This window comes from Euleptes europaea, chromosome 18, assembly GCF_029931775.1.
Source record: "Euleptes europaea isolate rEulEur1 chromosome 18, rEulEur1.hap1, whole genome shotgun sequence".
In the NCBI taxonomy this organism is placed as follows: domain Eukaryota; kingdom Metazoa; phylum Chordata; class Lepidosauria; order Squamata; family Sphaerodactylidae; genus Euleptes; species Euleptes europaea.
The window spans coordinates 28,011,311-28,033,445 of NC_079329.1; the positions used below are offsets into that span (position 1 = coordinate 28,011,311).

A 22,135-nucleotide genomic window follows, 5' to 3' on the forward strand; every position below is an offset into this window, starting at 1 on the left:
GTGGAGCAGGCCATGGGCCCTTCTTGTTTTCTGAAGTAGTCAGACAGATAGAAAAGTATGGAGTCTTCTTTTGTACGTTCCAAGCAGCAGCGAATCAGGTATCCTTCCTCAGATCATGGAGGTCCTGGGCAATAGCTTTTGACCCCCATTCCATGAACTGATCTGTATGTTTTGTATCTTTTCTCTGTATACTTTCTACATACGTCATCTGCAGTAGATAGTAGCTTTAGACTCTAAAGTTTAGAGCTTTTCCTATCAGTTGCTTGGTTGAGTTTTGTGTGCGTGATGTTTTTATTTGTTTACGTGGGGGGGGGTCCCATCCTTTTTGTTCCTTCCCACTCACGGGGGGCGGGGAGAGCCATTGGTTCCCCTTCTCCTGCTGAATTGCTGCCTTCCTGACAAATGTGACTGCTGCTCTCCCCTTCTTTTCCCAGCTGCCTGAAGAGGACCCTGGAAACTTGGGAGTGGGATTCCATTCCCCCCCAAGGGCAGCCCCCCCTCGCAGTGAATCCCGCTTCCCTGTCCGCAGTTCAAGTACTAAGGTAGTGGCTGCGGCCTGCCTGGACCCCAGGTTTGTAGAAAATTCTCTGCCCTCTGAACCCATTTGCTGGCTCTATCAATCTGCACTGGGTCCAGGCTCAGAATGAGGTATTTTAGTGATTCCCAGCTAGAAGAAGAAGAAGGAGCGTTGGTTTTTATATGCCGACTTTCTCTATCACTTAAGGGAGACTCAAACCAGCTTACAATCACCTTCCCTTCTCCTCCCTACAACAGACACCCTGTGAGGTAGGTGGGGCTGAGAGAGCTCTAACAGAGCTGTGACTAGTCCAAGGTCACCCAACTGGCTTCATGTGGAGGAGAAGGGTAACAAATCCAGTTCACCAGATTAGCCTCCGCCGCTCATGGGGAGGAGTGGGGAATCGAACCTGGTTCTCCAGATCAGAGTCCACCGCTCTTAACCACTACACCATGCTGGCTCTCCTACACCACGCTGGATAAGGAAACAGGATGGACGTGGTCAGGAAGTGGGTGTTGGGAAACACATCAGCAGGAGTCATGGTTTCCATGGGCACTATCTTGAAGATCACTGGGTTAGTTGGACCAAGACACAGTTTTTTATCTTATGAAAGAATGAAATGGACAGCCCTACCATTCTCTTTACCCAGGTCATATTTTGCTTTTCTTGCCGACGTTCTGCTGCCTTGCTAGAATGGAAAGAAAAGTCTCAAACCGGGGCAGGGGGAGTCAACGGCATCTGGTCCGCAGCAAATGTGCAAGCATGGAACTAGTTCTCATTGAGGTGACAAACCAGGCTGTATCACTATGGACTGCAGGAGTGAACATGTGAAGTTGCCTTATACTGAATCAGACCCTTGGTCCATCAAAGTTAGCATTGTTTACTCAGACCAGCAGCAGCTCTCCAGGGTCTCAGGCAGAGGTCTTTTGCATCACCTTCTTGCCTAGTCCCTTTAACTGGAGATGCCGGGGATTGAACCTGGGACCTTCTGCACGCTAAGCAGATGCTCTACCACTGAGCCACAGTTCCTCCCGAAAGGGTGGGGGACCTTCTTGGGGCAGAAATGCTTCTGCATTTCCAGGGGGCAGGGTCTGGTCCATGGTCATCTCCCGAGATATTTGCAGTCATTTGGGTTTATGAGCATGGTATTTGCTGTACGGGGTTTTGTTTGGCTTGTGATTTGCAGCCGGGACAAATAGAACCTCCCTTCCCATAAGCCACTCTCTTCTTCCAGTGGCTTTTGTTAGCTTGTTTGCGTGAAGAGAGCTCTTTCCTTGGGATTTGATTGTTTATTGTTCTCTCCCCCCCCCCCTCATCAGTTAGTACTAGGCTCATCCAAGGCCGGCAGTGGTTTTCTCCCGCTGCTCCCCCACCCCACCCCAGCTGGCTTCCTCCTCTGGCAGGCATCATTTCTTGTCTCGGCGCATCCCGCAAGCCCAGAGCACAGCGTTGCGAGGTAGAGCTTGTCTCCCCACACAGGAGCCGAGTTCAGGCGGCCAGAGACAGGTACATCTTTTCCAGGGGGTCATTTGTGGTTCCGTGCTGTTGTGCATTCATTACTCCTCCAGAAGCTCTCCTGGATGGTCTGTTTGCACACTAAAGATTGCTGACCACGGCTGCTTCCACAGGGAGAAGATTCCCCCTTGCATGCCCAGTGCTTCAACAGAGCACCCACAGGGAGTGGTTCCCCATTCTTCCCCCACCCCATCTCTTGTCTCCCACTGTCTGCCCCTTCCCTACCAAAAGGCTTTTTGCCATCTTTCTTTTTTTTTAGTTTGTATTAATTGGTATTACAAAGGAGCCCCGTGGCTGCAGTCAAAAGCTCTGCTCACGACCTGAGTTTGATCCCGATGGAAGTCGGTTGCAGGTAGCCGGCTCAAGGTTGACTCAGCCTTCCATCCTTCCAAGGTCGGTAAAATGAGTCCCCAGCTTGCTGGGGGTAAAGGGAAGATGACTGGGGAAGGTACTGGCAAACCACCCCGTAAATACAGTCTGCCTAGGAAACGTTGAGATGTGACGTCACCCCAAGGGTCAGGAATGACCCAGTGCTTGCACAGGGGACCTTTACCTTTTTTTAATTGGTATTAGAGCCAGCATGGTGTTGTGGTTAAGAGTGGTGGTTTGGAGCGGTGGACTCTGATCTGGAGAACGTCCACATGACTGGCGGACGCTAATCTGGTGAACCAGGTCGGTTTCTCCACTCCTCCACATGAAGCCAGCTGGGTGACCTTGGGCTCTCTTAGAGCTCTCTCAGCCCCACACCCCTCACAGGGTGCCTGTTATGGGGAGGGGAAGGGAAGGTGACTGTAAGCCGGTTTGATTCTTCCTTATGTGGTAGAGAAAGTCACCATATAAAAACCAACTCTTCTTCTTCATCATCATTGTTCTGTCACTATAGTAATATATCTGGTGATGGAAAGCGCCACCAGGTCACAGCCAGCCTATGGTGACCCCTTATGGAGTTTTCAAGGCAAGAGACGTACAGAGGTGGTTTGCCAGTGCCTGCCTCTGTGTAGCGATTCTGGACTTCCTTAGTGGTCTAAGGAAGGTACTAACTGGGGCAGGGATGCTTTAGTCTGATCCTGCATTGAGCAGCGGGGTGAACTAGATGGCCTGTATGGCCCCTTTCAGCTCTACGATTCTATGATTTTTTCCATGCAGGAGGAATGGCTGAGATTTCTGTTTCTGCCGTCAGAGAGGAGACTCCTCTCTCCAAAAACGATGGCATCCCCCCCTCGCCCCCATGCATAAGTCTCCTTTGTTTAAATTTAAATCAGAAAGCCTGAACGTCTTGGTAATAATCCCCTAAAACATCTGGATCTCTCCACTTCAATGCGTCCCTTTTTTTTGCAAATGTGAGGAATTTTCCACTTGAGATTAATTTGCTGCATTAGTTTCCCCCTTCAAAGGATTAATATATTATTATTCGCCTCTTGGCCCAGTGCACTGAAAAGAAGGCTTTTGATGTGGCTTATGGGGGGCGTCCCCTCCCTCTCTCTGTTCACCTGTGTCCAAATAGATCAGGGAGGAGAGGGGTAGGCAAGGAAAAGGACATCCCCAGATCTTGTCTTTCTGAAGTGTAGTTAGTAAGGCCCGAATACTGGCAGAACCCGGTTTGGAATACCAGTCCCTCTCTACCTGTCTACTTTTCCCTTGAGCCAACAATGACCTCCTGCCATCCCAGCCTCTCTCCTCCCTCTCTTTCTGCTTCCCCTCAGTTTGGCAGATGAGGAAACTCCCATGGATTGTCCCGGGTATCTCCGAGTTCATAAATCAGCAGGGCTTAAGTTCAACATCCCGGGAGTTACATGGCCAGAAGAAGGCCAAGGGCCTCCTGCTTTGGATTGTCACCCCTCTCCCACGCACCTCCGGCACATCTGGAATGGATTGGGAGGCTCCCAGCTGTTGTACGGTGTTGGCTTTATTGAGTAGAGCCAAAGAAATAGAGTGAGTTTTTATCCAGGTATCAATCTGTTTGCATCGTCCGCTGAGTTGTGGGAAGAGGGTGAATGTTTATCCTTTTCGTTAAGGTGGATCTCTCAAGAGCATTTGCCCAGGTGGGGTCACCGCCCATCCTGGCTAAAAAGTGCTCACATATTCATTGGAACGACATGGTGCTGGTTGTGCATCTCTTATTCCCTCCCCTTACCTCTGAACGCTGATATGAATCTAACGCAGGCATTAATTTTAGTTTTCTGACTTTGCACCCAATGGTGGGTCTTTCCAGACTTGTGATGACCTGGAGGCAAGGGGGCAGCAGAGTTGTCAGTGATCCACCAAGACAACCTTGGCCCAGACAGAGGTCACTGTGTGTCCAAGGACATTTATGTATGGGAGTTTTACCTGGGGTTTGATGCTCGCTCGACCAACATTTTTCTGTTGCGAATCCAAAGTTGCTAGGCACCAGCAAATTCACCAGCTCAGATCTAGAAGAATGAGTCCCCGCCCCTTGAAAACGCTGCTTTGTAATAGGCTGTATTGCTTGCTGTGAGAACAACGGCCACTTCCCCTCTCCCCTGGCAGAAACCTAAGTGCCGTTTTAAAAACTAACGTAGCTCTTTAAAAGGAATGGGGGGGTGTGTGGAAACCAAGCATCGTCTTAAAGCCCATTTTCATGTGACAATGTCTGTTTAGAAAACAGAACTCCGTGTGGGAGACAAAAAGCAGGAAGCATTTGAGTCCCCGCCCCTGGAAATGCTGCTTTGTAATTAGCTGTAGTGCTTACTGTGAGAAAAACATCAACCCCCACCCCCCAGCTCCCCTGTCCCGCACTATGGTTTATGTATGGAGATTTCACCCAGGCTGATCTCAGAAGAGATCGAAGAATCGGGGTATAACAGGAACTGGAAGACCCGGGATTTGCAAGGGCTGAGCACGAGGTCATCTCTAATGGATGGGAAACTCATGCATAACTCCAAGGAACAACCGAGACAGTCCATGGGCGAACATGAGTCCAAATACCCATGCATAAAGGACCCAAGAGTGAGCAGGATTCGTGATTATGTGGCTCCTAGGTCATTTATGCATAGGAGTTTTACCTGAGGTTCGTTGATCACTGGACCCACACTTTCCTGTTGGGAGTCTATACACCAGCAGTCTCCAAGCTCAAATCAGGAAGTATTTGAATACTTGAAATGTTGCTTTGTAATTGGCTGTGTGTGTTAAGTGCCGTCAAGTCGCTTCCGACTCATGGCGACCCTATGAATCAAAGTCCTCCAAAATGTCCTATCTTTGACAGCCTTGCTCAGATCTTGTAAATTGAGGGTTGTGGCTTCCTTTATTGAGTCAATCCATCTCTTGTTGGGTCTTCCTCTTTTCCTTCTGCCCTCAACTTTTATTTTTGGCTGTAGTGAGAGAAAAGTTCCCTCCCCTCCAAACCCAAATGCCGCATAAAAAAGCATTTTAAAAACAAAAAATGGAGCAGTCTGAAAAGGAGCGGGGGAGAAATCCAAGCCTGGGTTTTAAAAAGCTCCCAGAAAGAGCTCCCAGGAAGCTGGAAGTATTTGAGTCCCTGCCTCTGGACATGCTGCTTTTTAATTGGCTGTGAGCTAACACTAAGCTTGCATGTCCCGTACTTTGCCTTATGCACGGGGATTTCATCTGGGCATTTCATCTGGGCTGAGCTCAGGGGAGAGGGAAGAATCGGGTTAACGGTAACGGGAAGATCCAGGATTTGTGAGGGCTGGCAGCGAGGTCATCTCTAATGGAGGGGAAACTCATGCATCACTCTAAGAAACAACTGAGACAAACTGGGGGCAAACGTGAGTGAAAGTACTCTTGTGCAAATGACCATAGTCAAATAAGGGGGTTGGGCTGCGGACAGCTTCCTGTGGGCAAAAGATTATAGGACTGCTGAGTGAGGATTTTCAGGGTTTGAACTCGCTGGTTCCTGATGGTTGCATGTTCCATTAATGATTCATTGTGTATTTCATTTATACCCGATCTTTCTCCCCAGTGGGGACCCAAAGCAGCTTACATCAATTCTCCTTTCCTCTACTACAACCCTAGGTTAGGCTTGAGAGTGTGTGACTGGCCCAAGGACACCCAGCAAGTTTCCATGGCAGAGTGGGGATTCGAACCTGGGTCTCCAAGACCCTAGTCCAAACCTCTAACCACTATGCCACACTGGCTCTCACCAGTTAAGATCTTACACCTAATAGGTAGGATATATGTAAGTTGATGCTAACAGGCCCATTCTCGTTTTTGTTTTCTGTTCTCTTCCGCAGAGCTCCACCAACAGCCACGAGGGCAGTAAAGAGACTGCCGAGGTCATCAGGTCAGAGGTGAAAGGCAAAAAATCTTCCAGCCATGGCACAAGCCACAAGGCCAAGAAGTCAGGAAGTGGGAAAAGCTCTACTGGATTCAGCTCATCCTCTTCTAGTAGCACATTCCCATCTGCAGGTAAAGGTTGGGGAGGGAGTGGGAGAGATGGTAGGGACAGAAGAAGAAGAAGAGTTGGTTTTTCTATGCCGACTTTCTCTACCACTTAAGGAAGAATCAAACCTGCTCACAATCTCCTTCCCTTCCCCTCCCCACAACAGACACCTTGGGAGGTAGGTGGGACTGAGAGAGCTCTTAATAGAACTGTGACTAGTCCAAGGGTCACCCAGCTGTCTTATTGTGGAGGAGTGGGGAAACCAACCCAGTTCACCAGATTAGCCTCCACTGCTCATGTGGAGGAGTGGGGAATCGAACCTGGTTCTCCAGATCAGAGTCCACCACTCCAAACTGCCGCTCTTAACCACCACACCATGCTGGCTCCCACAGAGGGCCAGTGGTGCATACTAGGCCAATATCCCAGGGTCTTTTTTTAGCATTGGGTTATATTTTGCAGAAGCTTAGGACTCGTGGCACAGAGTGGTAAGCTGCAGTACTGCAGTCCAAGCTCTGCTCACGACCTGAGTTCGATCCCAACGGAAGTTGGTTTCAGGTAGCCGACTCAGCCTTCCATCCTTCCAAGGTCGATAAAATGAGTACCCAGCTTGCTGGGGGTAAAGGGAAGATGACTGGGGAAGGCACTGGCAAACCACCCCATAAACAAAGTCTGCTTAGAAAATGTCAGGATGTGTCGTCACCCCATGGGTCAGGAATGACTCGGTGCTTGCACAGGGGACCTTTACCTTTTTAAGACTCTAGCCCTCATGGTTGCAAAGGAAAGCACAGGATGCCCTACACAATTCTTTGGTGCCCTACACAATTCTTTTCCACTTTGGTGTAGCTGTGTCTTTCCAGCTTGCCTCTGGTGCCTGCGTACCTGTAATATGTATTTATTTATACCCTTCTTTTCTCCCCAAAGGAGACCCCAAATAGCTTACACTACCCTCTACCCCACCTCCATTTCGTCCTCACAACAACAACCCTGGGAGGTAGTTTAGACAGAAAGAGAGTGACTCTTCCAAAGTCACTCAGTGAGCTGCCATGACTGAGTGGAGATTTGAACCTGGGTCTCCCACATCCGTGTCCACTCTGTCCATTAGGTCTCGCTGGCGCTCTCAGTATCCTGCATCAAGATTTAATTTTAGGACTAACACCCCCCCCCCCGAGTTTCTAGTCCCTAAGGCTGAGAACGATTTAAAAAATATTGTTATGCTGCTTTTTGCGTGTTGGATTTTTCCCCCCTTCTTAAATCAAATTCTATTTGTGAATTCAGCAAAATAATTTATATAAAATAAAACAGCAAATATTTAAATAGTATAGGGTGGGCTGTATCCGTTTTGCAGGGTTATTTGGTTTTGACAGGTTCTAAAATAATTACACACATTCAAATTACTAATTTTAATTTAAATACAGTATTTACTGATGTGTTTGTTGAAGTCTTTAAACCAATGTTTACTCTGGAATAGAGAGATAACCTCAGATTTGTATTAGACTAACCAGTAGTTTTTATTTTAATAATCAAACCCTGCGTCTAAGGTTAAGATTTTATAATGGATAAAGGGCTAAGACAATTCTTGCTTTCAAGTAGAATTGCGAACAAGCAGAAAGCCAGCAAGTTGACTTGGTGCAGTGGCACTCACAAGTATTGTGTGATTTTGTTGACTTCCACTTCACTGCGATGCAGTAGAAAGGAAAGTGGTAGAAGTTTATCAAATAAGCTCTACCAAAGAAACAAAACAAGCAAACCAAATACAGTCTATTATGCTTCAGGCATCCTGGCATAGCAAACATTTGCATATTTGTTTTAAATCTTTTAATTTCCCATTACTGAAAACTAATTGTTCTTTTATCCGACCCAGAGACAGAACTGTCGAACACGTTAGATGTGAGGAACATATGCACAACTGAAAACCGCCTGTTTGTCACATTGCCCAACCCTCGTTTTGTTTTACCTTTTTCAAACAGGTCTCAGGAGAGGAAGCAAACAAGTTCACTAAATCATCACATAAAATTCAAAGCGGATGGCAGTGCCATGTAGCATTAGAAAGGCAGGGAGGAGGGCAGCGCTGAAGTGCCTAGCCGGATCAGCCTAGATTATGCAAAGTTAAGTAGATCGACATGGTTTATGGAGGAGGCTTGCCTACACACAGCTTTGACTTATTTTTTAAATATGTAGGTGTATATAGCCCTGCTCTAAAGGTATATTTGTACCACCGCTTCTCCATTGTTTAGCTGTGATATATTTTCAAAAAGAAAATTTATTCCTGCCTCCCCCCCGCTCCAATTTGGGTTGTAAAAGCAGACTGGTCAAGAGCGAGAACTGTGAGCTAGGAAGAAGCCAGGTCAAGGCTTTATCTATTATGGGTTCACTCCTATGGAGAGCCAGCATGGTGTGGTGGTTAAGAGCAGTGGTTTGGAGCAGTGGACTCTGATCTGGAGAACCGGGTTTGATTCCCCACTCCTCCACATGAGCAGTGAGGCTAATCTGGTGAACTGGATTTGTTTCCCCACTCCTACACACGAAGCCAGCTGTGTGGCCTTGGGCTAGTCACAGTTCTCTGTGAATTCTCTCAGGCCCACCTTCCTCACAGGGTGTCTGTTGCAGGGAGGGGAAGGGAAGGTGATTGTAAGCTGGTTTGATTCTTCCTTAAGTGGTGGAGAAAGTTGGCATATAAAAACCAACCCTCCTCCTCCTCCTTCTTCTTCTTCTTCGAACTCCTGAAGACGCCCTAGAGTGAGTTGTTGGCTCATCTAGCTGAGAACCACCTACCGATACTGGCAGGCAGAGCCTGGCCTTACCTTCCTAGCTAGAGACAGAATCTGGGACTTTTTGCTTGCAAAGCTGTGCATTGAACCCCTTCCACCCCCTCTTGGTGACCTACCGTATATACTCGGGTATAAGCCGACCCGAGTATAAGCCGACCCCCCAAATTAGAGGCCAGAAAAGGGAATTTCTTATTGACCCGCGTATAAGCCGAGAGGCAATAAAAAATTTCCTTTACCCGCAATGCTGCGCTCTAAAATGGCAGCCGCCATTTTAGAGCGCAGGACCCCTGCCCCAGGTCGCCCTCCCGCCGCCTCCCAGGCCCTCCCGACCCACCCCGACCCCAGTGCCATCCAAGGGGGGGAGGGGGAAAAGCCCCTGAACCCACTACTTACCTGGAGAGGCGGCGAAGCGGCGGCGGCGCGTCCTTCCTGGGCCGGCAGGAGGCCCCTCCAGGCCGCTGCCGGCCCGGGGAAGGCGCCCAGGCGCGTGGGCGATAGCGGCGCAACGGGCAGGGGCCTCCCATGGCCCCTCCCGGCGGGGAAAATGCGGCGGGGGCCGGGGAGGGCCGGGGCAGCCTTCCTGCGGCTGCAGAGAGGCTGCCCAGGGCCCCTCCCGGCGGGGGGAAATGGCGGCGGGGGCCGGGGGGGCCAGGGCAGCTTCCCTGCGGCTGCAGAGAGGCTGCCCAGGGCCCCTCCCGGCGGGGGGAAATGGCGGCGGGGGCCGGGGGGGCCAGGGCAGCTTCCCTGCGGCTGCAGAGAGGCTGCCCAGGGCCCCTCCCAGCGGTGGAAAATGGTGGCGGGGGCCGGGGGGGCAGGGCAGTCTCTCTGCGGCTGCAGAGAGGCTGCCCAAGACCCCTCCCGGCGGGAGAAAATGGCGGTGGCTCGGCGGCGGCGGTAAGTTCCCCCCTCCCTCCTCCCTCCTTCCCCCTTCTACCGTATTGACCCATGTATAAGCCGAGGCCGGCTTTTTCAGCCCTTTTTTTGGGCTGAAAAACTCGGCTTATACACGAGTATATACGGTATTTATTTATGTATTTACTTCATTTATACTCCACCTTTCTTACCAGTGAGGACCCAAAGCAGCTTATGTTGTGCTCGTTTTATCCTCACAAAAACCTGAGAGCCAGCATAGCATAGTGGCTAAGAGCAGTGGACTCTAATCTGGTGACCTGGGTTCTATTCCCCACTCCTCCCCATGAAGCCTGCTGGGTGACCTTGGGTTAGTTACAGTTCTCTTAGAGCTCTCTCAGCCCCACCTATCTCACAAGGTGCCTGTTGTGGGGAGGGGAAGGGAAGGTGATTGTAAGCTGGTTTGATTCTCCTTAAAAGGTAGAGAAGATCGGCATATAAAAACCAGCTCTTCTTCTTCTAGGCTGAGAGCAAGGTCACCCAGCAGAGCTTCCATGGCCGAGTGGGGATTTGAACCTCGGTCTGTCAAATTTTAATCTTGAACGAGTTTTATTTGCATGTAACCATAGGCCATTACAAACATGTCAACAGTTACCTTTAATTGTTATAAATATACATAATAAAAAAGGAAAATATTCTAAATTAGTAAAATGCAAAACTATGTTAGCTAAATTAGTAAAATGCAAAATAATGTCAGCTCAAAATTGCAACAAAATTCCGGTAAACCAGTAAGAGCTATCAGCCATTTAAAATCAGCTCATAGGATTGAGTCTCTTAGCAGCTACGTTGGATCTTATTTTCTTTGCTGCCAAGGCAAACAGGGAGGTCTAATCTGACATTCTAACCTAATGGTTCCCAAACCTTTCGGGCCAGGGCCCCCTTGGCTCCACATACTCAACCCTAGTGCCCCCTACCCTATCCTATAAAAAGCATTATTCAAAATAGGGGTTTGCATGACTCATCAAAGAAGATAATAATAATGATGATAATAATAAAATTTCAAAACAGTAACAATTAATTGAACTTCTTCAAAGTGTGGAGGGAAATTCTGATAGTTTCCACCGAATTTGCCAGCATGGTGCCATAGCTTGATCTATTGCAAATTAGTTAACAACACAGTTGAAGGGGCCCATTTCTAGTGTCCCCCTGCTGCCCCCTTGCCTCTTAGTGTCCCCCTACGTAATCCCACCGTCCCCCAGGGGGTAGTTCTGCCCACTTTGGGAACCACTGCTGTAACCACTACAACAGTCTGACTCTGACCTTAGGCAGCTTCTCCTGTCAAATGGGGATAAGAAGTGAGTTTTGCGTATGTGGAGCATTCTGAGCATTTAGGGAAGGGGCTTTATGGATGTGGTTTTTCATCCTCCCGTGTATTTTCTCCCCTCAAAGGCGAGAGTCACAGGGAAGGAATGTGGTCACGTGGTGACACAGGTTTCATGTGAGTATGCAGGAGGGGGGATGTTGAGGAATTAAGCAGTAAAACCAAAAGCTTGACAGACGAGGCGGGCTTGAACTTCTCAACAGCAATCTCTGCCAACCATCTGGCGACCGAGAATCGCGTCCGAGTTTTTATCGATCTGAATTATTCTTTTCCCCTCCACTTTCTTTGTACCTTCTGTGTTGTGTGCGGGGAGACCAGGGGTCCCCAACGTGGTAACTGTGGGCACCATGGTGCCCGCCAGTACCTTTTTTGGTGCTCACCATGTGCTTGAAGAAAGTGGGTGGGGCTGGGCGTGGTTTTTGTGCAGCAAGGCTTCTGATTGGCCATTGGAGATTTCATTGGATTTTTAGAAACTTTGCTTTGGCAGTAGTTGCCACCAGGGATTTTCATAGTGCATTTTTCATTATAATTTATTGCGGTCCTTGACCAGTATTACAAAATTAAAACATCATTGAAACAACAATAGTTCAATACAACAACAAAAATAGCTGCATGAACATTTGAGCTAGTCAAATGGGTTTAAAACTCTGCATAGTATAACTGCATGTAAGTTGCCGCAGCAGCTTTGCAGCTGACTCTGCCCCTTGTTGCAGCCATTTTGAGCCTGCACCAACCATGCCATATCAGAATTCCAAATGTGCCTTCAGGTTCAAAAAGGTTAGGGACCCCTGGGGTAGACTAAGCCCTCAGCAGGGAGGTACCATTGTCTCCTACAGCGACACCAGCCCTGTAAAAGTAGGGTCACATCCTGATGTGTACTAGGCAGACCATGTTTACAGGGTGGTTTGCCATTTCCTTCCCCAGTTGTCTACACTTTTGCCCCCAGCAAGCTGGGTGCTCATTTCACCATCATTGGAAGACTGGAAGGCTGAGCTGGCTACCTGAAACCGCGGCTCAGTGGTGGAGCATCTGCTTGGCATTCAGAAAGTCCCAGGTTCAATCCCCAGCATCTCCAGTTAAAGGGACTAGGCAAGTAGGTGACATGAAAGACCCCTGCCTGAGACCCTGGAGGGCCGCTGCCAGTCTGAGTAGACAATACTGACTTTGATGGACCAAGAGTCTGATTCAGTATAAGGCAGTTTTATGTGTTCATGTGATGTTGCCTTCCGATACTGATACTGGCAACCCTAGCCGTGAGGCTCAATGGGTGACCCTGGGCCAGTGTGCCTAACCTACTTTGCAGGGTTGTTGTAGGGATAAAATGGTGGAGGGTGAAGTATGCTATCCTGAACTCCTTGGAGGAAGGGTGGGATATAAAGATCGGAACAGAATCTTGAACCTGACAAGGGAACTGGGAAGGGGTTGTGGCTCAGTGGTAGAGCATCCGCCTGGCATGCAGAAGGTCCCAGGTTCAATCCCCGGCACCTCCAGTGGGACTAGGCAAGTAGGTGATGTGAAAGACCCCTGCCTGAGACCCTGGAGAGCCGCTGCCGGTCTACTCAGACAATACTGACTTTGATGGACCAAGGATCTGATCAGTATAAGGCAGCTTCGCATGTTCATGGCTTTATTTATGTTCTCGGGAGGGGCCCTGGCTCAGCAGTAGAGCATTTGCTTGGCATGCAGAAGTTCCCCGGTTCAATCCTCGGCATCTCCAGTTAAAGGGACTAGGCAAGTAGGTGATGTGAAAGACCTCTGCCCGAGACCCTGGAGAGCCGCTGCCGGTCTGAGTAGACAATTCTGACTTTGATGGACCCAAGGGTCTGACTCAGTGGAAGGCAGCTTCCCGTGTTCATGTGACTTCCGTCGGGTGCGACCTCAGGTCACAAGCAGAGCTTTGACTGCAGTGCAGCAGCTTCCCACTGTGTGCCACGAGGCTCTGCCAGCCCCACACAAGTCATTAATAACATTGACTAATCTGAAACAAGTGATTGCTGTCCCGTCTCCATCTCTGCCGCAAGGTTCAGGATTTCCCTCCATTCCCCCTTTGCAGGTACTTCGTGCGGCTCCTTGCCCTTCTCCCAGGACTTTGTGACCTTCCCCAAGCTTGAGCAGCCGCCACCGCAGCAGCCTCCGCCGCCCGAGGAAGAGAAATACCGCAAGCCCGCCTCCTCCTCCTCCTCCTCAGCCCACTGCTCCCCGTCGTACGAAGGGCAGAAAGGCGACATCTTCGAGCAGAAAGTGATATTCTCAGGCTTTGGCTCCATCATGCGCTTCTCCACCACGGCCGTCAGCCAGCAGAGGGGCCGCGACGCTTCTCCCGTGGACTACAAGGCCTCGAACCCGATTGTCAGCCCTGCGGGAGGCGGCGGCAGCGTCCACAAGCGGATGCCGTCCCTCAACATGGAAGAGGGGGAAGTCTTGAAGGAGAAGAAGCACAAGGCCAGTAAGAAAAGCAAGCACGGCCCAGGGCGGCCCAAAGGCAGCAAGAACAAGGAAAGCCCAGGCGCCCAGCTGGTTGGGTCCACGGCGACCTCCTCTTCTCCCTTCTCCGGGGGTTCTCTGGTCAGCTCCAGCATCGGTGGATCCTCGCGGTCCTTCAGCCATGCAGCAAGCCTTCCAAGCATCAGTCTGGAATCCCCACTTCTGGGATCGGGTAGGTACAGGTGGGAGGGGCCCTGCGTATTTTGTGGGTTTGGCATCCAGTGTGGAGCTCCGCACCTTGAGGATTTCATCTTCCAGTTTGTAACGCAAAAGGAGTATTTTGGGGCGCCGTCACAGTGGGCTCTTTAGCTAGAGTACGGGCCCAGCTTTGAAACGCTGGGTGCCAGCGTGGCATAGTGGTTAAGAGCGGTAGACTCTTATCTGGAGAACTGGGTTCAATTCCCTACTCCTCCCACCTTGGGCTAGTCACAGTCCTCTCAGAACTCTCTCAGCCCCACCTACCTCACAAGGTGTCTGTTGTGGGGGGGGGAGGTGATTGTAAGCCACTTGGAAACTCCTTAAAGGTAGAAAAAAGCAGGGTATAAAAACCACCTCTTCTTCAAACATACACACCAAGTGGAGCACATGGTCAGTGAGTCAGTCAGTCCTCGGTTTTTGTTGTTGCTTTTTGCTGTCAAGTCACAGCCAACTTATGGAAAACCCACTGGAACATCATCATCTTTTTCTTCTTCACTGTGAAAAGGAGGGATATACATCAAATAAATTAAACAGTGTTCTCAACTTACTGCACAGAGTGCTATTGTGTATATTTATTAGTCTGAGACCTCATATGTGCGACTTCCTAGTAAAGGACTCACAACAAGCAGCATTTGAGCTGTGGAAACTTTATGGATTATGAAGAAGAAGAGTTGGTTTTTATACCCCGTTTTTCTCTACCATTAAGGAGTCTCAAAGCGGCTTACGATCACCTTCCTCTCCCCACATCAGACACCTTGTGAGGTAGATGGGGCTGAGAGAGTTCTGAGAGAACAGTGACTAGCCCAAGGTCGCCCAACAGGCTTCATGTGGAGGAGCAGGGTACCGAACCCAGTTCTCCGGACTGGAGTCCGCCTCTCTTAACCACTACACCACGCTGGCTCTCTAATCAACCTGTCAATGATCAGTACTGTTGAGTTGTACCTTTTCAGTTGTGCAAATGGTTTTTTTTTTTTTGGCTGGCTCTTTGATGATCTCTGAATGTTGACGTCTTAGTGATAAAAAGTGGCCGACCTCTGCTTCGGTGACTGCGGAGATAAGCTCAAAAGTGCAGAGATAAGGTCGTCTTCCGGTTTCACTTCTTCTTTTGGCACAGTGGCGTGCTGTGTGCTTTGCGAAGCACAAATGTGATTTCCAGTGTGAGTGCACGAGTCAGCAAACCTCAGCAGGCCACAGAAATTATATTTGTGCCACCAGTCTCTGAAGACAGAAAGGGATTGAGCAGGATTTCTGGGAACAGGGAGGGCACTTTTTGGCACCATTAGCAAGAGCCTTCTGTATGTGGAGACATGAGCGTATCCTTACATAACAAAAAATGTTTGTTTTTCTGTAACTCAAGTGTTGGGGAAGGTGTCCTGCCTGTCCGGAGTTCTGCACTGTCACTGAGTTATGTTTTCAGACAGTATCTGTGCTGTTTGTTGCTCGTCTCTGTTTGCCCCCATTCCACGTTGACCCTCCTGATCATGGCAGCCTTTTCTGTCTTCCTTAGCATGAAGTGAGTTGGTTGCTAAGCATGCAAATAGGTCTGAGATGAATAAGTGATTATGATTCACTCCGAGGGTTGGCTCAAAGGTCAAGAAAAAGGTACATTTGCCTGCTGAACGTGTTCATCATGGAATTCTCAGCATCCTTAGTTTCAGTAGAAAAGTTATGCAAATTTTTTTGTAAATCAGTATTATTTATGGGTTTTTAAAATAAACTTGCTTTTAAAGCAGGCTTTCCTGTTCAGGGAGCAGAATTCTGTTCTCAGTACCACACACTCTTGAAGGATTGCCGGATAAAACCCCCAATTATCAACTTTGTACAGCCGTGGGCTAATTTACATTACTGTTTTCTGCTGGGTGACATGGCTTGGCTGTGGTCAAGAGTTCTTCTGAACATCTCACCATGTGGCAGAATCGCAGGGCAAGAACCTCGGTCATGGGTGGTGATCCCATTCCATGTTGGAACCTGGTCAGAACTGCTTTGGAAACTCTGAGCAGTGGGAATGTTGGCAGTGGAGTAACTGGCCAGAAAACCTCAGAATACGGTGAAGCTGTCCTATTTTTAAAAAAAAACTCAAGAAACTAGGGTCTTTTATGCATAGCTGTTTCCCTGGCGGTCACCCCTCCAACGACTTCGGGTCTTAGTTTTGATTATGTGTGCCATTTCCGACCGTCAGAGGTCGCCTCGCTTTCCCCCTGCATTTCCCCGGGTTTTTTTCCCGCGTTTCCAAATTCGAGATAAAAAAGGTCTCTGAAAACGCGGGCAAATGCAGGGGGAGAGCGCGACAACCTCTGACAGTCGGAAACGGCATGCTTAATCAAAACAAAGCCCCAAAGTCATCAGAGGGGTGACCGCGAGGGAAACAGCCATGCATAAAAGACCTAGCTGTGTTGAAGCAGCCTTGGCAAAAAAAAGTCAAGGGGAAGGAAACTGAAGGGCGTCACGGGGCAGCTGTTTCACCTATCTCTCTGCCAGCTTGTTTGCAGACGTTGCTATCGAGGTCAGGGAGAGAGATAGGGCAGGCTACCAGTGGGTGTGGATGTCGTTTGGCTTTGCTCGGTTTCCTGGTGACAGCTGCCTTTTGCTGAAATGGCTTAGGGGCAGGGAAGGAACCGAGGAAGAGAGAAAGAGAGAATCCAGGATGTAATTATTTTCCAGGGAGGAGCCACTACAAACCGCATGCCTCCCGTAATCGCAGCCTCGGGCAGTACATTTCTTTTCTCCCCCTCTCTTTCTTGTGTGTGTGTGTCTGTGTGTGTGTGTGTGTGTAAAGTGCTGTCAAGTCACAGCCTACTTATGGGGGACCCTGTAGGGGATTCAAGGGAAGAGACTAACAGAGATGGATTGCCATTGCCTGCCTGTGCATAGTGACCCTGGACTTCCTTGGTGGTCTCCCGTCCAATTACTAACCAGGGCCGACCTTAACCTGAGGACTTTAAAACTGATTAAACTATCTAAGAATTGTATATTATATAGTTTTAGATTCTGTTTTATTTTATTCTTCTCTTTTTTTCACTTTTATCCTGCAAGAAGAAATTTTCTAATAGTTAGAGAGGTTCCTCAGTGGAACAGGCTTCCTCAGGAGGTGGTAAGCTCTGCTTCCCTGGTGGTTTTTAAGCAGAAGCTGGATGGCCATCTGTCAGCAATGCTGATTCTATGACCTTAAGCAGATGATGGCAGGAAGGGCATCTTGGCCGTCTTCTGGGTATAGAGTAGGGGTCACTGGGGTGTGTTGGGGGGGGGAAGGTAGTTGTGAATTTCCTGCATTGTGCAGGGGGTTGGACTAGATGACCCTGGTGGTTCCTTCCAACTCTATGATTCTATGAACTGCTATGTATGTTTTAATGGCATTAGCCGTATTAACAAATCTGAATCTGAACCAGGCCTGTCCCTGCTTAGCTTCTGAGATCTGACCAAATCAGGCTAGCCTGGGCCATCCAGGTCAGGGCCCTCTCTTTCTTGGCTCCTGCTAATGTGTACAAAGAGATTTTTCATGTGTGGTGGGTTTACCCAAGAACCCAGGCCAGAGGTTTTTGCCCATTTTCACAGACGTTGAAGGATTACATACCACAGCTAGGTCCGGCTCCCCCCATGAGCGAACCCATTTGATAGACATGTTTGCAAACACACGCACCGGGTTGCATTCGCACATTAACAGTTTAGGTGGACACACAAAACATGCCTGAAGTGTACATCTACAGATGTGCACATGCAGTGAGGCCTCGTCAAGTGTCAGGATCTACTTGGGGGTATTTGAAAATACCAAAAAATATTCATTACCTGCTCATTTCCCCCTCTATACTTTCTCTGTTTGCTCTGTAATTATTGTTGTTGTTGTTGTTGTTTAGCATGTTTATTTGCCGTCTTGGCATTGCTGGCATGGATGTGTGGGGTGCAAATCCCTTGGCGAGTATTTGTTGTTGATCTAAGACATCTAAATGCTGGTGAGATGAGGCAAACACAATGGAGGAAGGAGCAAGATAATTTCAAGGGATGCACTACCCAAGCGGAGGAGAAGAGAATGATATAAGCCGCTTTGGGTCCTCATTGAAGAGAGAGGTGGGGTCAAAATGAAGTCAATACATTAAAAATGCACCGGGTGGTTGACAATAGTTGTAATGTACAGAATGTGCAACAGGTAGCTTTGGTGTAGCCAGCGTGGTGTAGTGGTAAAGAGCGATGGGGTGGAGTGGTGGAGTCTGATCTGGAGAACTGGGTTTGATTCCCCACTCCTCCACATGAGCAGCGGAGGCTAATTTGGTGAACTGGATTTGTTTCCTCACTCGTCCACATGAAGCCAGCTGGATGATCTTGGGCTAGTCACAGTTCTCTTAGAGCTGTCTCAGCCCCACCTACCTCACAGAGTGTCTGTTGTGGGGAAGGGAAGGGAAGGAAGGTGATTGTAAGCCAGTCTGATTCTTCCTTAAGTGGTGGAGAAAGTCGGCATATAAAAACCAACTCTTCTTCTTTGCATGATTGTATTTAATTTGCTTTTGAAATTGTATCAGCAGAAATCTCTTATGCTGTGTCCTTGTTTCACCTTCTTCTTTTTGGCCATCAAGTCACAAGTGACTTGTGGCTGCCCCGTAGGGTTTTCAAGGCAAGAGACATTTGGAGGTGGTTTGCCATTGCCTGCCTCTGCGTCACGCCCCTGGTATTCCTTGGAGGTCTCCCATCCAAATACTAGTCAGGGTCAGGGCTGAGAGTGTGTGATTGGCCCAGGGTCATCCAGCAAGCTTCCACAGCGCAAGTGGGAATTCGAACCTGGGTTTCCTAGGTCCTAGCCCAGCATCTTAACCACTTCACCAGGCTGGCTCTCTGTGTTTTATTTACACCTTGCCTTTCTCCCCAATGAGAACCCAAATGAGATCACATGGTTCTCTCCATATTATCCTCACAGCTACCCTGCAAGACAGATTAGACTGAGAGAGTGACCAGCCCAAGGTCACCCAGTGAGTTTCCATGGCGGAGGAGGGATTTGAATTTGAGTCTTCCGGATCATAGTCTGATATTTTATCCATTACACAACATTGGCTTTCGCACGGTGTCTTGCGCCCATGGAAAAGATAGCAGGGATATGATCATGTTCATGTAGCATGGAAAAGATAGCAGGGATGTGGTCACATTAATTTAGCGCAAGCAGTAATCTAGGAGTAGTTGTAGGGCTTCCGCATGAGTGAGAACAGTTGCACACATGGAAACCTTTTGTGGGATCCAACCCAAGGGATCCACTCCATTCTTTGGGGATGGAATCTTTTGTTTTATTCTTCTGGAGGGGCAACGTTCGTAGACAAACTTTGCATGTAATAAGTTCCAAATCACAAACTGGGGAGGTGGAGAACAGGTTAGAGAACGGGAAGAACTAGGAATTCCATCCACGCAGTATGCTTTAACATCGCCATGCAATTGTTTAGCTACAGATTTGATGGTGGACCTCTCTTTTCATCTAAGTCACTATCTCTCAGATTGGCCTCAGACATAAAATTAAGCAGGATGGTGATGGGCAGCGGTATTGCATGTTACTTTTCCTTCTGCGAGTTCACTGTAGATCCCCTGCCCGCCCCCTCCCCCCCACACTTCGCACCAGTTTCATTTTGCCTGAAGACCGGTTGACAGGCGTGTGTGAGAAACCGGTGAGGAATTTCATAACATTTCCCCTTCAGGTTAACCAGTTTCATCCTCCCCCTTCCAAAGCTTACAGTAAATTTTTCAGCTTTGTAGCGAGCCTTCATTTGCCCGGCCTTCACAACTGAAATTATCGGCACATCTTGCGGTGCATCTAATGCCAGCTCAGTGTGCACGTTCCCCCTTTTTTAATGTTCTGAAGCATCAGATGTTTGCTGCCTTGTAATTAGAAAGGAGGAGAGAGGCTTTTTCTTAAAACCTCAAACCATACTGGGTTTGGAGAGGGGGGGGGGCTTGGGGACATCACAGGCACCAGCCAATCAGTGCTGTGCACCACTGTCTCCCACTTCAGCCTTTCAGAACCCTTTTTGGCTGGTGGAGAGGAAAAGGACGTAAGCGCTGAACAGAGGGAAGGTGCTTCTAGATCAGCCTCACTGCTATATAAAAATATTACATCTGTTCGCTTTTAGAGGCACTGGAAGAAGAACTCTTGGCGCTTCAAAAACAACAAGAAAAGAGCGGGGGGTGGGGGGAACCAAATAGAACTCAACCAAAATGCTGATTCCAAACCGAAGAGGTTGAGCTGAAAAATGCTAAAATTACAAATATATAAATTTTCATAAGGTGCACGATCAAGTTAAAAACACAAGGCCTCTAGCATAGGCAAGACTTTCACATTCAATATATACAAACATAAACACCTGCGATGTACAATCTTACATTGACCAAAGTAGGATCCAAAAAGGACCAAACGCGTTTCGGCCTGAGAAGGCCTTCCTCAGTGGTCAGTCATAGAGTTATAATTTAGCACACATCCTAATAATATAATTGTGTCATACTAAACAGTAAAAAATGTATAAAAGCCCTTCTAGTATAGTGGATCTCCCTGTAAGTTTATTTATTCCTTGTATACTAGAATGTGGCTTCCATGTCTCACCTTCTGTTGCATGCCGGGCTCTTGAGGATGTGTGTACATCAAGCAGTGTATTCGGTCATTTTTTGGTGAACTGGAACTTGTCACTGGGTACTGTCCAGTGAGGTTGTGCATATTCCAGCAACACTTCAAATGCCACTGAACACAGCTGGGAGGAAAAAAGAACCTTCTCTAGCATCAGTATGTCATGTTCGAAAGGAAGGATGCAGCGTTTGGACCCCACGTAACATGCAAGAAACAGAAGTTTGCTTGGGCTCTAAACCAGGGGAAGCTTTTGCCTCAGCTCTCTCTGTAAAATGGGGCTGTAACTGGCATACCTTGTTTAGGGAGGATGATAAGGTAGAGAAGAAGAAGAAGTGTTGCTTTTTATATGCCAACTTTCTCTACCTCTTAAGGGAAAATCAAACCGGCTTACAATCACCTTCCCTTCCTCTCCCCAAAACAGACTCTGTGAGGTAGGTGGGGCTGAGAGAGTGTGACTAACCCAAGGTCACCCGGCTGGCTTCACGTGGGGGAGCGGGGAAACAAATTCAGTTCACCAGATTAGCCTCTGCCGCTCCTGTGGATGAGTGGGGAATCAAACCCGGTTCTCCAGATCAGAGTCCACGGCTCCAAACCATCGCTCTTAACCACTACACCACACTGGGCATATGATCATTTTGAGCGGGTGCTGGGGCACAACAGAGACGTCCTTTCCTTGGGCTCCGGCTGCCCCTCAAGCTCTGCTTTGATGTCTTCACGCAGGGATCTACACGAGCAACAAGGACCCCATTTCGCACGGGGGTGGGGTGCTCCGGACTGTCTGCAGCACCCCCCTCTCCTCCAGCCTTCTGGCTCACCAAGGCACTTCGTCCCTCTCCCAGCTCACCTGCTCTCCCTTCGCCAGCACCATCCCAGCAGCCTCCTCTTCCTCTGTCTCCACAACCCAGGTAAGTACTTCCAGCTTCACTGCCATTGCTAGCTATTGTTAATCCAGGTTAAATTGTTTGTTTGTTTGTTTGTTCAGTTTCTTTCCCGCCTTCAATCCCTGGCCAAGGCCAGGCTCAGGGAGGGTAACAGCAAAATTTAATAACATACATATAAAAATGGGGCAGGGCTGTGGCTCAGTGGTAGAGCCTCTGCTTGGCATGCAGAAGGTCCTAGGTTCAATCCCCGGCATCTCCAGTTAAAGGGACTAGGCAGGTAGGTGATGTGAAAGACCTCTGCCTGAGACCCTGGAGAGCTGCTGCTGGTCTGAGTAGACAATACTGCCTTTGATGGACCAAGGGTCTGATTCAGTATAAGGCAGCTTCATGTGTTCATGTGTTCAAAACCTTAAAAAAATACATTACGTCTACATTCAAATTCTAAAAATACCAAGTTAATAAATATAACAAATGCAACATACAACAAAATGTCGCTCCCTCTTAATCTGATGTCTAACTGTGTGTGTGTGCGTGTGTATGTGTAAAGTGCTGTCAAGTCGCAGCTGACTTATGGCAACCCAGTAGGGCTTTCAAGG

At 48.6% G+C, this 22,135-nt stretch overlaps 1 protein-coding gene across 1 annotated transcript in view; it reads left to right on the plus strand.

Annotated features, from left to right (window-relative positions):
• The window catches only part of MLLT6 (MLLT6, PHD finger containing), a 110,533-nt gene that overhangs the window by 67,856 nt on the left and 20,542 nt on the right, over nt 1-22,135 (plus strand). Inside the window, exons 9-11 of the mRNA XM_056863308.1 lie at nt 6,244-6,418; nt 13,444-14,046; nt 21,379-21,563. Of these exons, the coding sequence (XP_056719286.1) occupies nt 6,244-6,418; nt 13,444-14,046; nt 21,379-21,563 (963 nt within the window). The remainder of the gene's footprint in view (nt 1-6,243; nt 6,419-13,443; nt 14,047-21,378; nt 21,564-22,135) is intronic.